Source organism: Pongo abelii, chromosome 23, assembly GCF_028885655.2.
Source record: "Pongo abelii isolate AG06213 chromosome 23, NHGRI_mPonAbe1-v2.0_pri, whole genome shotgun sequence".
NCBI classification, from domain to species: Eukaryota; Metazoa; Chordata; class Mammalia; order Primates; family Hominidae; genus Pongo; species Pongo abelii.
In genome coordinates, this window is record NC_085929.1 from 42,370,419 (window position 1) to 42,386,766 (window position 16,348).

Here is a 16,348-nt window from a genome sequence, read left to right on the forward strand (position 1 = left end):
TACTTGGGAAGCTGAGGCAGGATAATCACTTGAACCCAGGAGGTGGAGGTTGCAGTGAGCCGAGATCACACTACTACATTCCAACCGGGGCTAAAGAGTGAGACCCTGTCTCAAAAACAACAAAAAAGAAACTGACTAAAGCCAAACATGTTATCATAAAACAAAACTTATAACAAAGATATGATACTTAATACTCATAACTGTAGAATAATGTTTAGCAAATGCTGGGAAGGGGGCAGGGGATGGAGAGAGGTTGGTTACTGGGTACAAAAACACAGTTAGAAGAAATAAGTTCTTGGCCAGGTGCGGTGGCTCGCACCTGTAATCCCAGCACTCTGGGATGCAGAGGCGGGCAGATCACTTGAGGTCAGGATTTCGAGAGCAGCCTGGCCAACATGGTGAAATCCTGTCTCTATTAAAATTACAAAAATTAGCCAAGTGTGGTGGTGTGCACCTGTAGTCCTAGCTACTTGGGAGGCTGAGGCAGAAGAATCACTTGAACCCAGGAGGCGCAGATTGCAGTGAGCCGAGATCTGAGCCAAGATCGCACCACTGCACTCCAGCCTGGGCAACATAGTGAGACTCAGTCTCCAAAACAAAGAAGAAGAAGTTCTAATATTCAACAGCACAGTGACTATAGTTAACAATAATTTATTGTGTATTTCAAAATAGCTAGAAGGGGAGATTTGAAATGTTCTCTAGACAAAGAAATGATAAATATTTGAGGTCATGGGTATCCTAATTACTGCTTTGATCATTACACATTGTACGCATGTATCAAAATATCATATGTACCCCATAAATATGTATAATTATGCATCAATAAAACTTAAAAAGTAATCATAATTGGTATTTTTACTTAGCGATTAGACATAAATGACAAATCATTCATATAAATTAATGCAACTAGTCCAGGAAAGTCAGTAAACATCCTGGAAACTGTATGTTTTCATATCTATGAGGAGTAATTCAAGGAAGTAGGAAAAATAAGCAAGGCAACAGAAGATTAAAGGGAACGTTCGGCAGTATTTTCAAATATTTGGTTTTTATGTAGAAGACATGAAACCACTCAATGAAACTCCAGATGAGAAAACGAGAAGGAGTGAGAAGACAATAATGAAAACAGATTTCAGCTCATAAAGAAAACTTTTCTACTTTTCATGGCCAAGAATGGAACTATTTATCTTATGCGGTTCACAGAATAATGGAAGAGCATGCGAATTTGAGACTAAACAGATCTCCAGTTTGAAACCTATCTCTCTCTGTTTCTAGAGTCACCAGGCTGCCTGACCTCTAGAATCTCAAAGTCTCATGCAAAAAATGGGAAAAACCTCACCTATCTCAAAGATGATTGACAAGTGATACATAATATGAATAATTATGTTTGTAAATGTGCTATGTATGTAAAATTGACTGGCACAAAGTAGGTATAAAAAAACAAAAACTTATTTTAATAATGGTCATTATTAGTGGTGGTTAAGAACAGAAATGCTGGAGCCAAACTCCTTGGGTTTCCTAATTTCTACAACATGGACATTAATAGTACTGCTGAGTAAGTATATAAGGCTGCTGAGTGGAATAAATGCCCTAAAATATGTAAAGCACTTAAGACAATGCTTAATGCACAGTATGTGCTCTGCATTATTATTTAGTATTATTAGATAATATTAATATTTTTATCATAATGTATACTTTATTACATATTATAATAATGAAGTAATCTTATTCAACAATGAATTCCATTAATGCAAGTGTTTTATCAAAGTCTTAAGTCAGGGATGGAAATTCCAGAAATGAATCAGAGTCTCAACCAAATTAATTTATTCACACATTCAACAAATATTTACTGAATACCCAATACCTACAAGTGGCATTAGAGTACAGTGGTTAAGAATATCAATTTCTAAGCCAGTCTGTCTGGATATCATTCCCCACAACATCTCTTAGTGGCTGTCTGAACTTGGGCAAGTTACTTAACCATCATATGCCTGGTTTCCTCTTTTGTACAATGGAGATAACACACAGCTGCTGAGAGGATTCAATGAGTTAATGAGGGTAAAGTGCTTAGAACAGTATCTGATATTAATGCATCATAAGCATAAATAAAGATTAGCTATTTTTATTATGACTACGTGCCAGGCACTGTTCTACACACTGGGAATACAACAGACTGCTGACAAGGATCCTGATCTCAGGGAGCTTCTGTTTGGGGTCAGGGGAGGAGACAGACAACAAACAAACATATAACAATCAATGGTAAGAACTAAAATCAGTGACAAGTGAAGAAAAAGCAGAATGAAGGTAGGAGTGATGAGGGAGTGCTGGTTTAGCTAGGAAAGTTAAGGGAGAGGTCTCCCTTGAGAAGAAATATTCAAGAGTAGAACAAACCTTATGGGTACCAGCGGGAAGAGCATTTTGGGCAGGGAGAAAAGCAGAAGGATCCTGAGCAGGAGGGTCTCAGGTATGTTAAGAGAACAGCAAAGAGGCCAGTGTCATTAGAATGAAATACAGAAAGAAGAGGATGGCAGGAGATGAGAGTAGAGAGACAGCCAGGTTCCTGATCATGCAGGGTCACAGGATTTTATTCAGAGACTGAAGGGGAGCAACTGTAAGGTATAAGCACAGGAATGACAAAATCAGACTTGCATTTTAAATGATTCACTCTGGCAATGACCTCTAATGAATTCGTTTCCTGAATTTAATCATTCTAATAGTAATAGAGAAACATTTAAGAGTCTGGGAAATAGACACAATACATCGTGATGGCAGAATGCAGCATTTCTCACTGCCTAGAAGAGGTTGAACACTGGAGTCCACTAAGAAAGGTGCTACAATCAAAAGAGCAAAGTATTTACTGCAGGGGAGCCTTCTATTTGTGCCTGGCAGATTTCACATACAAAATGTTGGGAGGAAATGTTCAAAAAAGATTTGACAGTGGTTTGGAAATGTTGAAAAAAAGAGAGTGAGGAATTATGACTTCAGAAGGGAACATGTAGGATAACAATAATGTCAGATCCCGGAGAGGAATGGTATACCAGAAGGAGACCAGGGTGGGTAAAGGGGGGCTGTATCATCTAGTATGACTGGTTCCCAGAAACTATTTGTCTACCATAAACAGATGTCCAAGAAACAACCCCTAGGTAAGGAATTACATGATGAAAAGTTCAAATTTGAGAGATAAAATTGTTTGCATATGGCAATCTGTGTAGATCAGAGTTTGGAATTTCTCAGGGGAGAACAGAAAACTGGAGGAACAAAACCAGGAATTTGAGTTTGTGCCTTATCACTGACAGGAATGAGGAATGTCATCACTGTTCAATATGAAGATGTCTCCTGTAGCAATACGAATTTAAGTAATAGGTTGTCAAATATTAAGCTTACCTAGACTCAATTGCAAAACTAAGGAGAAAGATAAAGGAAAAAATAGAGAAGGGGGCCAAAAAAGAAAGAGAAAAGTGTGTGTGATTAGGGGGTGACTAAGACGGAAAAAACAATTTAATGAGTCAAGATTGCTCGGATTTCATCATAGCTTGAAGCATTTATGAAATTCTGGTTATCTTTTCAAGAAAGCTAAGTAATTTTTAGAAAAGCAATACTTTCAAGAGACAATCTTGGCCTCAGTGAGGAAATGGTTATAACTGAAGACGTGCAGCAATGAAGAAGAATTCAGAAAGAAACCAAATCTCTGGAAAAAGTGAGGCTTTTTTTTTTTCATTGTAAAGGAACATAAATTTAGTCTCCAACCCACAATCCCCGCCTATCCTCTAACTCCCCAAATCCTGCAAAGCCCATAGAAAGTGGAAAGTGTGCCAAAACAAACAGTGTGGCTGCAGCTCCGTGGATGAAGGGTGGGATAAGGTTCGAGTGGCAAGGGAGCATGACTGGCAGGCAACCGAATGGAATCACTTTAAAGCAGTGCCACAAAATGGAGACTAAATGCTGTGAGGACCTCCAGAATTCAGAGAAAATGGGATATGCTTAGCAAAATCACAGAATAGATTCTCTACTCCAACTCCTTTCAAAAACCAGACAAACAAAAACAGGAAAAGAGAAAATGAAGCAAAGCAAAACATACCTGCTCTCTTATCTGTCTTTAATTAAAGCATAAAATACCCTCCCCTCTTCTCTTCTCCCAACCACCCAGGAACAGAAGAGCGAACTGGCAGCAGCTCAGGTGAAAGACTTCAGCCTTCCAGCTACAAAGAGGGGAGATAGCAGACAATGGAACTGGTGATTCATTACAAAAGAATACACTCCAGAGCGGCCTGCTGCCACATGGACTCACTGCACTATTTAAAGGAACAGCAACCCCCTTTCCAACCTCCCTTATTCCTAACACCTTCCCTCCTCTTGGTCCTGATGGAAAACAGATTTTGAAGAAAATGCCAGCAAAGCACTGAGCTGTCCAAGAAAGGGAGGGCTTTGTGTTCCACAGAAACTGGCAGTCTTATATCACAGTAGAGTATAAAAATTTTCTTTCACATCCATACTCTAAAATCTTTTCCTCTCTGTCTAGTACACTTTGCCTTTCAACAATAGATAGTATAACTGAATTTGAGTTTGGCTAAACATTTATTTTTTACTAATTAGTGTTGAAGTCATTTACAATTTTGTTTTTCAAATTTTACACATAGTACAAGAATGATTTATCTTTCCTTCATATTCCATATTGCTATTTTCATAAATATGAGATGCAATAATCTGGTCTATTTGCCCAAAAATAAGAGATCTCAGTGAACTACTCCTACAACATATACATGAACAGCTGACACAATTAATGTTTTAAGTATCACATAAGCATGTCTATCTGCTATATTAGAATTTTGTGATTAAATTGCCATTTGCTTTTTAGCAGAACACTGGTTACTTACTATAAATGACAGAGTAGTTTGATAATTAAAACAAAAACAGGCCCTATAAAAGTAAAGCATATGTAATAATAAAGCGCATACACTGTGCAAATACCGACAAGGATCCAATATGGTATGATGAAAAAGTCATTCACTGAAAGCCCTTTTCCAACAGCTGAGCAATGGAAACTGGGGACTATAGAAATGGTACCATCTGAAGATGCAAAGAACCTAGGTAGCAAAACAGTGAAAACATATCCATACATTGCTCTTACATTGTAATAAACCGTTTAACTTTGATAACCCAGCCCTAACCACCAGTATAGACATTCTATATTGAGAAAGCTTATGTGACAGGTCATTATCAAATGTTGGGATTGGATGTCTGGCTCAAACACACACACACACATGCACACACAGGCACAACACAACACAACCACAGGACAAATGAAAGATTTGGCCCAGCTGGTTATTTCCTTTGATTTTTTTCCCCCTAGATTACTAACAACTATGTACATTACATTAACACAGAAAGTATATACAACAAAACAAATATGCTGGAATACTGAAAATTCACAAATTTGATATTCTATCCTTTCTAGTTGTATAATTTCAGGATAGGCAAAAACTCATAACTTTTCTTCAATATTTAGCACATCCTGATAAAACAGGTGATTTTATTATTAGAATTATTAAGCACCCCAGAATCTCTCTTTCCAGTTTCCATTTATTTCTTCTACTTCATTCCTAAACTTATGGCTTCTTTAAATACTAATTATTACAACTACAATATTAAGTGTGCATACAAGCATGTGCACTCTAAATGCTCACACACACTACACTTACCAGCTCCTCTAGAAACTAAGGGGAAATGTTCCAAGAGGCAATAGAAAACTCTAAAAAATTTCCATTTTAGATCATTCTTTCACTAGCTTAAAAAATAATGAAAAGTCAAGTCATTGAAAAGCCTTCAGTAATTGCTAAGCAAAAAGAGAGCTGTTACCCTCTAATATTGCCAGTTAATAAAAATTGAATGAGGGCTCTAAGGTTAAGCAAGTATCATCTCCCAAGCAACAAAGAGAATCCAGAAACAGGATTTATCTTTTATGTAAATTTTTTTTAAAAAAGCAGTATTTCAAAAGAGGTAATTAGACTGATGATGAGGGGATAACACATGGAAGAGAAACATTTCAAAAGCTTCTCCACTTTTCCAAAAGAGGAAGGAGTTTGTTGAAATTTTCTAAACTCAGATTTGGTGAAAAATTACTTTGAAAAGATATATTTGAAACTTCTTTCCTCCGGGTCCCAATGGGAAAATATCCCTACAGGTTTCCCTCCTTCCAAATGGCACTGCAGGGCATTATATAACTAAACAGGATTCCAGCTCCTAAAATGATGCCTCTATCCTGATAGCTAGCTGGCTCTCTCGCCCTCCGGTGGTGACTGGGAGAGGAAAAGAGAGAATACAAAAAAAGGGCAACCTCCTTAAAAGGAAAGCACTGTCCAGTGATGAAATTTCCCCACAGAGCACAGAAACCTGGAGTGAAACTGATCTTAAGTCTGAGACTAAAGGATTTGAATGTTCTACAGTGTAAATGATTTCTCATTGATAAATCAGAGCCTCGTCATTTCCTCTTAACCTATACATAAAGGAAAAAGGGTAATGGAGCGTACAGAAGGATGCTAACAAGAAAAATTGCCTTGCCAGGGAGAACTGTGGAAGAGCATTCACCTTTCCATTTGTCAGGAATGACTTGCTAAAATGCAGATTAGATATTGCCTGGCATAACCAAAAAGAGGCAGGGAGAAAGAGGGGAAAAGGAGGAGGAGAGAAAGGGGGATTGAGGGGGTTGGGGGAGAGAGCGAGTGGGAGTGGGAGAGAGAGAAGAGAGAAGAATGAGAGGGGAGACAGAGGGAGGAGAGATATCTTCCATTTCCTACTCTCTCTCCTTCAAATGTATTTTAAAGGCTATGTGATTGTGATTTATACATTCAGATTCATTCTCCTGTCAAGGAGGGCTCTACCTGCCTCTGTTACACCTGAATGCTCCTACTGAAAATTTTCTTTGCCAGTAACAAAGCCATGAAAATGAAACATTCTTTCCTAACGTTCATTTTTAATAAGCAGTTTAGAGTAACAGCAAAACTACAATTCCATAGCCAATCCTGAGAAACCAAAGTGAACAAGGAATCAGATTTCCCTATAACACAAATTCTTCTGAAATTCTTAAAAGGAATCCTGCTCCCCTCTTTTTGGCAGTCTACAGGAATCTCTTCCTACCTCTGCAGTCTTTCTCTCCCTCCCTCTTCTCAGAACCAAGACAAAGAGGTAGACAAATCCCCACAGGGTCTTTCCTGAGCTACAGCTGCACAGTACAGGAAACAGGAATCTGCTATGGAGTTGAGGGAGGGGGGAGAAAGGATACGGATACATAACACACACATAAACGGACTCAACAGACACAGACTTTTCAGCTGATAACAATAAATCTGGGCTGTTCTAAGAAGACAATAATAATTAAAACTCTTCTTACTATACTCCACCCTCAAACCTTTATTTAGATCCCAGAGAGGAGAAAAGAAACATGCCGAGGAAGCACAAATCTTACCTGAGTTACCATTTTCTTTTTCTCCATAAACCAAACGGATAGATGATAAACCTTTCAAAGCAGCCGTGCTGGGGCACACCTCCACAGCTTTCTTTTCCACCCCCCTCCCCCCCCCAATCTAGCTATTTAAGGGTGGGTAATTGATCTCCCTTTATACCGTTTTCCTTCCTTTTTCTTTCTAATGTTTCTTCCTTTCTTTTCTCTTCCTCTCTGGCAGTCTCTCCCCCTCCTTCTTTCTCCAGCTCCCTCCCATATCTCAGGCAGATGGCTGAAGGAAGCCCCACCCCTGAATGCCTAAGGTAATTAATCAGAGTAGAGCCCCACCTCTTCCTCCTCCCCCCACCCCCTCCCAGCAGGCTGACATCTCCCAACTCCAGAAGCAGGCCTGCTGGAGAATGGCAGTTTAGTGTGCGCTGTGCGCACGCGTGTGTGCGTGTGTGCGTGTGTGTGTGTGTGTGTGTGTGTGTAGGGGGAGGAGGGAGGGAGAAAGAGGGAGGGGCAAACGCCATGTGCTGGCATATTTTAAGGATGCGATGATGGAATTAATTATATAGCACTGGAAGCATTCATAGCAGCTTACTATAGTTAATACAGATTTAAGAGATTCCAGCCATGAATGTCTAATAAATAAGAAATGAAACAAAATTATTTTTAATATTAATAAAACATTTTTACTGATGTACAGTTTATAGATGCAGTGGATTTAACAAGAAAGATGTGAAGAAGTGAAAAGCTATTACATGACCACTAACTGGAAGGTTTTTCAAGGAACAGGAATATGCAAGAACTTGCTTGTCCTGGAAGACCAAACCAGCCTAGTGAGAGCAAAGGACTAAAAGAGAGGACAGAGGTAATGAGAGGTAATTTAAATGATTTTTTTCTTACTATAAAAAATACTTGGAGACTCTGAAAAAGGTGTCTACAAATATGACTGCTTAAGAAACTTAAGGGATACACAAAGGTGCATGCAAATTTCCTTAAGGCTTCCAGCTTCAATAAAAATTTTGGTTAACTGAAAATTCACCTTTTGTTTTCTCCAGCCTTCTACGTTTCAGCCTTTATTGAAAAAGATAAATCCTTTCTTATATATACCCCAGAAATTTGTGTCATTATTGTAAATAGTAATTGTTATACAGTGCTGTAGATACAGGTTTAGGAGAATACTGACAATAAGAGTTTTTTAAAGTTCTCTTATTAAAATAATATAATTAAAAAATGCCTCAAAGATGTGGTTCAGTCCCGAAGTTGGTCTAATTCTGCCCTTTACTAGTGATCTTGGAAAAATCTTTAACCTCTGAATATAAACTTCATAATTTCCCTATTTTATATTATCACACATTCAAATAAAACAATTTATAAAATTATGAGTTTATCAGTTGTCTCATAAAATTAAGATTTTCTAATTTTTTACAGCATTCTAATAAATAGAAGCTCATTCTAAAGGATTTATGAGATATTTTAGTTATGCTATGTATTTTTAGGATATACTTTCTAAAAGACTACCCAAAGGTTAAAAAGATTAATTCCAAAATTAAGCTTCCCATTTTTAATTTTTATCTATTTTTATTTTTTACAAGCCCACGGCTAACATCACAAGCTCTCCATTTAAAAAATAAACATCTACAGAAATCTAAATTCAAAATAACAAATCACACTGAGAATACATAGTTTTTTGCTGTCTCCATAAGGATTGTTTGGCAACATGCAGAACTAGGCTTTTAAAAATGTTCTGTATTGGCCAGGCGCAGTGTCACACACCTGTAATCCCAGCACTTTGGGAGGTTAAGGCTGGCGGATTTCTTGGGCCCAGAAGCTCAAGACCAGCCAAGGCAATGTGGCGAAACCCTATCTCTATTGTGAATTAAATTTTTAAAATTTTTAAATTAAAAAAATGTGTTGTATAACACCGTTGGCTGGCACACTGCCAATACAACATCATTACACCCGCTCCTAAATTAATAATCATTTTAACAATTCTGAAAGGAATACAGGAAATACAGGACCATCTGTGGAACCTGGAGAAACTGATGTAACATAGTATGTCAGGCTCTTTTCTGTGCATTTTACAGATATCTGTATACTTGTGGCATAATGCATAGTAATAATTTTAAAAAGAATGAGATCTTCAAATATTAGGAAAAATGCTGAGTAAAGTAATATAGATAAGTACTAGGCCTGTTCTTATTTAACACTTTTTAGAAGTGACCTGGAACACAGAATATATAGTACTCTCTGAATTTGCAACTGAAAAGCCAATCAGAAGGAGATAAAAAGCAGTCAAATTTTCCTAAAGACAAAGTGAGTAAGCAGAAAATGGGCAGGTGAGTTTCACTGGAAGCAAGAGCAACCCAGTGTATTTTTGGAAAAAATCCTGAATCATACTAATGGGATAATTGTGTTTTCAGTTCTAATAACTGAAATAAACCTCAGAATCACTGTATATCATTCTCTGAATCCTCTGGTTTATTACACTATTCTTGACAAAAAGCCCGGGGCACCAAGAAGATAGCATCTCCCCCACAGTGTCCCCCGCCCCCATCCTTTGAAAAGCAGCAGCTACCTTGACACTTAGGTGTGACTGCAGACTCCATACATCTTGGAAAGAGACAACGCCCCAAGGAGTTTTTTTTGTTTTGTTTTATTTTGTTTTTAAAGAAAAGGGCAAATGAGGGGTCCCCACATGCAAAAAGTCCAAGACTAGGATAAAGGTTTCCTCAGGCCAGGAATTCATGCTACTTTTCTACATTTAGAACCAATATTTCACAGTGCAAATAGGCTTAAAAATTTATTACAGGAAAGAATTGGTACAAGCTTAAAAAAAATGTTACAATGATTTTTATAAACTCACTGAATGACAGGCTCATAGTGAGGTCTGACTGGCACAATGATATTTTGAAGTGTGTCCCTAGTATTATAGAGGACAATTTGCTCCCTGGTGTCCAAGAGAGAGAAGAGCAATTGAGCAGCCTGGGTCTGACCCAGCAAAACTGGAGTCCCCTGGTGGCTGAATGTGCCCGGTAATGTACCAAGGAGAAAATCATTTTAGGACATTTCCTGTATGTGTGTTTGGGAGGACAGAGACAGGCAGGGGCTGGAAAGCTTTGGAACAGGGTGGGCACAATGAGATGTCAGCTAATGAAGGAGGCCCTGCCTTCTCCATGGACAAATCCCCAGCTTCCAGCACACTGTCTGGGACATGGTAAGTACTCAAGAAATATTTATTAAATAAACAAATGAAGGAAAGAGGTACTTCTCCCTGTAGTCTCAACTCTTTGATTGTTTCCTCAGTGTTTCATCCAATCTCCAGAACCCCAGCTTCCTTTCCTCCATACTACTCAATTGAAATTTACCTTACTGAAGTGACTGAAGACTTCCAAATCATGGCCAAATTCAATGGACATTTTATGTCTTCTTTGATTTGTCTGTGGTATTTGGCATTCCCTCCTTTGGGAAACTCTCACTCTTAACTTAAAATGATACCAGTCTTTCTTAACTTTCCTCTTTCCCTGTTCACCCTCTTCCCCATCGTACTCTTCTTCCTCTACCATCCTCTCAATTGTTGTTGTTACTTGCAAGGTGTCATCCTCAGATCTCTTTTTACTGCACACCAGAGGTTCTTAACCCAAAGTGCATGGTTCCTAACACAGGCACCCCAGTGGAAATTTTTCTTATATGCATTTCCATGCAGAGAGGATCTGTAAGTATTTATCAGATTCTCAAAAGGGTCCAAACCTCAAAGAAGTTAACATTGCTGACCACACTTGCTCAAGGTGTTCCAACTCATTCTATCACTTCAGTTACCAGCAGTTTACCCTGACGGCTCCCACATTTCTATTTTTGAGCCCATACATCTCTTCTGAACACCATGTTTCTATTCTTCTTCCCTTGAACATGGCCGACTATATGGGTTATTCATCCTTCAAGGCTTACTTCAGAAATCCCCTACTCCAGAAAGCCTTTCCTGACCCTACTTGCTCCCACATCTGGTTTAGGTACCCCTTATCTGTGAGCATACTTTACCTTAGCACTAATCCATGGTACATAACGGTTGGAGTTACTGTTCTGCATAACTATGACTAGACTATGAGCAGTCTGAGGGTAGAAATCATGTTTTATACTATATCCCCAGTTCTTAACCCAGTGTCTGAATACACAGTAAATGAATGTTTGTTGAAATCAAACAATAATGCCTTGATTTCTATTACTCTAGCCATTTATTTATTCACACATGGATACATCGGAATGAAGAGCACCTATGTAGTTACCAAAATATTATAAAAGCATTCTTTCTTCCAAGAGCACACTTGGAGATATCTTCAAATTTATAAATTTACTTCACTTTTTTTTTTGAGGTGGAGTCTCGCTCTGTTGCCCAGGCTGGAGTGCAGTGGCACGATCTCAGCTCACTGCAATCTCCACCTCCCAGGTTCAAGCGATTCTCCTGTCTCAGCCTCCCAAGTAGCTGGGATTACAGGCACACACCACCATGCCCGGCAGTTTTTTTTTTTTTTTTTTGCATTTTTAGTAGAGATATGTTTCACCATGTTGGCCAGGCTGGTCTTGAACTCCTGACCTCAGGTGATCCACCCGTCTTGGCCTCCCAAAGTGCTGGGATTACAGGCGTGAGCCACCGCGCCTGGCCTTACTTCAGTTTTATTTTCAGTATCTTTCAGAAATCTGAAGCTGAAAGAAAGATGTACAAAAAGAGTGGGAGAAAGGCTTTATTTTCAATTTTATTAGAATAGTTCAGATTCTAGACAAAATAATACCCACTCATTTAAAAAAAAATTTTTTTAGGTGTTCTTGTCATACAGAAGTGACTCAACTTCCCTACCTTCCACCCACATACCAGCACTGCTATAAAAGCAGATCTAAGAGTCCCTGTCTACAAGGCAGGGCTTGCTCCAACTTTCCCAGGCTGCCTCTGACACCCAAGTGAAAGGCAACATTAAAGGGAGAGCATTTCCTGCAATAATAAAAACTTGTTGGTATAAAGGCTCTTCACAGCCAGCACGCCCCCACACAATAACCCTAACTAAGTGTAAATAACAATTTACACCTAACAGATATTAAATACCTTTCCAGAAGCACCTCTAATACAATACCACTTTAATATCCTTTGACCCAACATTCCCCTTAACATAAATGAAGTCAAATTACAGCTAACTCTATTATTTCCCTAACTTTATTTCTCTAGTTTAGGCAGAGTTCAGTTATAGAACCCATTCACCATTCAAAAAAAAATAAAGTGAGTGTGAAATTTGAAATCAAATGCTTATAGGCTTATAAAAAACAATCCTCATTTATTTCCTGTCCCCCAAAGTCAAACCTTTAGCACAAAACCACAAATAACATAAACTAAGACATCAGTGAGGCCAGGCAAATCAAAAAATTTAATTCACAAATTACTACATGTCTTTGGGTAACTTATTCACATCTTTAAGAAATCCCAGACCCCAGATAACTAGAGTCATACATACAACTGAAATTATGTGTACATTGTACACATCCCTGTGAGGGATTAAGGAAAAGGTTCTCAGATAAATATGAAAATGGATGGGACGTAAACAAATTTATCAATAACTGGGTTGTCAAGAAGATAATACATGATTAATCTGTGAAAATTGAAGAGTGCTGTTTATCCAACGGCATGCCACGAATATGCCATGCCTCTATTATTAAGTTACAGGAAACTTTGTTGTCTTGTTCACCACGAATATCCCTATGTTTGGCATAGTATCTGGCACACAGTAGGTACTCAAAAAACAGTTGGTACACAATAAACTAATTCAGAATGAGAAAATAAATTCAATTTATATAAATTATATAAACTTGCATATGTTAATATAATTACATAAACTATATAAGTATAAACTATACTTGCATATGTTAATATAATTACATACACTATATAAGTATAAACTTGCATGTTAATATAATTACATAAACTATATAAGTATAAACTATACTTGCATATGTTAATATAATTACATACACTATATAAGGATAAACTTGCATATGTTAATATAATTACATAAACTATATAAGTTAATATAATTATATAACTATGTAAGTATAAACTATATAAGTTAATATAATTACACAAACTGTATAAGTATAAACTATATAAGTAAATAAATTTATATAGTGTGTGTGTGTGTGTGTATGTGTGTGTGTGTGTGTGTGTGTACTGCTTAACACCAAGGTCAACTTCCCATGAAGAAATGGAGAGCCTAATATACTCTACAGCATTTTGAAGACCTGAGCATACCTCAGTATCAAAAGTGTCCTTTAGGCTGGGCATAGTGGCTCACGCCTGTAATCCCAGCACTTTGGGAGGCCGAGGAGGTGGATCACCTGAGGGTGGGAGTTCAAGACCAGCCTGACCAACATGGTGAAACCCTGTCTCTATTAAAAATACAAAAAAAAAAAAATTAGCTGGGTGTGGTGATGCCCGCCTGTAATCCCAGCTACTTGGGAGGCTGAGGCAGAAGAATTGCTTGAACCCGGGAGGCAGAGGTTGCAGTGAGCTGAGATAACACCACTGCACTCCAGCCTGGGTGACAAGAAAGAAACTCCGTTTCAAAAGAAAAAGTGTCCTTTAGATAGGTAAATTTCTGTCTCTCAATCTTCTAGACGCCTAATATCCTTAAGCTGTCCTTGGCTACCCTAAACCCTCAAACCAGGAAATTTAGCTATACCTCCAATAATTTAAGACCTTGTTTCCTCTTCCTCCAACTGCCCCATTCACCACTTGGATGACAGGTTAAGTAAAAGTGCCTAAGGAAAACCTGTGATAAAAGACAATACCCTTAACTTACAACAAGTTACATTTTAACCATCTGATCAGAGGCAGTAAATGTTTAATCTGAAAGACTGTCTATAAGAATAACTTCAGGAACAGTTTCTTAAATAGATTTGTCTGGGCAGGGAGACTACATTCATCGTCCCTTAAATCACAAGCAAGCCTGTATCTCCTTACTCTGCCTGATTTTAAACTAATTTGGCTAGACTAGGTTCTACAAAAATTATAACTAATAATATAATCATTTTCAATGGCACACTCTTAAAATAGGCATGATTTTAACAATAAGAGCAATGAAAGGTCAAGTACCTAAAATATTTTCGAACCTTCTGTTGAAGAGAACTCACTTTGTTTCATTAACTCAAAACTAGCAATTCTAGAAATAACTTAATTAAAAATAGATGTAAAACCTTTCATTAAAAGAAATACTGTTCAATCATGTCCTCCATAACGTCCAACTGCATAATGCATTAGTATGAAACTGCAAGCATTATGCAATGAAAAGCTTGGATTTAACTAAGCAAAAGAATATATAAAAGAAGCTAAGAACATTTTATAACCGTAGTTAAGAGTTTGGGTAGTAACCAACCATCTACTACTCATTTATAAATGCACTGAAAAAAACTGTTACTTTAAAAAAGTAATAAATAAGATTGTAAAATAGCTTGGGATCCTTTAATTAAAAAATTTTTTTTTAATCCCATTAGCTTTCCTATGTGGCAGAATGGAGAGTAAACCCTTAAATTTTAACATCCCATTATATCCATTTCTAAACGACCTTAATTTCAGATAGAATAAACCTACAAATGGAGTAAAGCCAGAAAAGTGTAGTTTCAAATACTGTGCACTACATTTATCAGTACTAAATACTAATAACCAAAAAAATTGGGGGTGGAAAATTCATCAAACCATATCATAATTTCTGAACAGGAACTCTTTAATCCACCCCAAAATTGGAAGGGGGAGATGGTCAATTTCCTTCCTCAAAAAATTCAATTACATACTGTAATTATTTTTTCATATATTTCTAATACTTCAATTCACTTGGGAAACATTTTTACTTTTTCAACTTTTTCCTCAAAGAATTTTACTTATGTTATAGTTACTATAATTCCCATACTTTGCTAGTTGTGGGTCAGAAATTTACTGTTCACAGATGTTTCTCATTGAAAGCACATTAATATTTACTTGTAAAAAGATCTGGTTCTAATCTAGTCTCATAACACTTCCAGCCTTAAGCTGTTACAAAGCCCAAGCTATTGTTTTATGTCAGTATAGTTCATAGATAAGTGAAATCCACAAATATATCAAAACCTCATTATGGTAAATATAAAATACTCTTAATTTGAATAATCCAAAATAACAGAAACAGTTATATCATTAATATAAAACATATAATATAGACCCCTATTAGAATATAGTTAAAGAGAAACATAATCACAGCCACTGCCATATGATTGCAATATTGATAGCTTTAGACTTGAATGAAAGCTGTAAGTTTACTCTTCAGAGAGCTTACCCAACAGGCTCAATCCAAAATAGCTCGGGCCTTTAGGCCCAAAATACCTAATAAGATGTACTAGTTAGTCCATTATTTCTTTTAACTCTATGCATTACGGTCCAACCTGCAACATAGGTGCTAATTATTAGAGAAATGGCTATTTGAAAGAAAAAAATAATTAAAGGAACATGAAAACAAATAAACTAAAACAAACTGACAGACCAAGTAGTATCTTTAATTCAGAATTAATTGTATTAACTGTATTTATTTTCTTATTCTAGGTTTCCATCACAATATTTCAAAAAAGCATGATAGCTGAGAGGTCATCTGGCCCAACTCCTTCATTTTATATACAACAAAACTAAAGTCAAGAAAAATTGAAGTTATTTGAGTATGAACATGGTGGTGGTTAACTCTATTGCTGGAACCAGAATCCAGGACTCCTAACTTCAATTTTTCTTACTATAAGATATTCAGAAATATACTTGGTAATGACCTAACATTTTCTAATTCTAGATTTCAACAAGTTAACAAATAAGATGTTACTAATCTCATCACAAAATAGTCTAAAACGTTAGACTAA

General features: G+C 37.1%; 1 protein-coding gene across 39 annotated transcripts in view; it reads right to left on the reverse strand.

The window, feature by feature from the left end:
- The window catches only part of RBFOX2 (RNA binding fox-1 homolog 2), a 291,171-nt gene that overhangs the window by 90,977 nt on the left and 183,846 nt on the right, over positions 1–16,348 (reverse strand). For 7 of the 39 annotated variants that reach the window (XM_054543750.2, XM_054543745.2, XM_054543743.2 and 4 more), the window contains exon 1: positions 7,460–7,851. The exons of 27 other annotated variants lie outside the window; for them this stretch is intronic. In XM_054543750.2, the coding sequence (XP_054399725.1) occupies positions 7,460–7,486 (27 nt within the window). In that variant the 5' untranslated portion in view covers positions 7,487–7,851. Of the gene's footprint in view, positions 1–7,131; positions 7,358–7,459; positions 7,865–16,348 lie in introns of those variants that run through there. 5 more of the 39 variants (XM_002831058.6, XM_054543749.2, XM_054543730.2 and 2 more) reach the window with 5 other exon arrangements.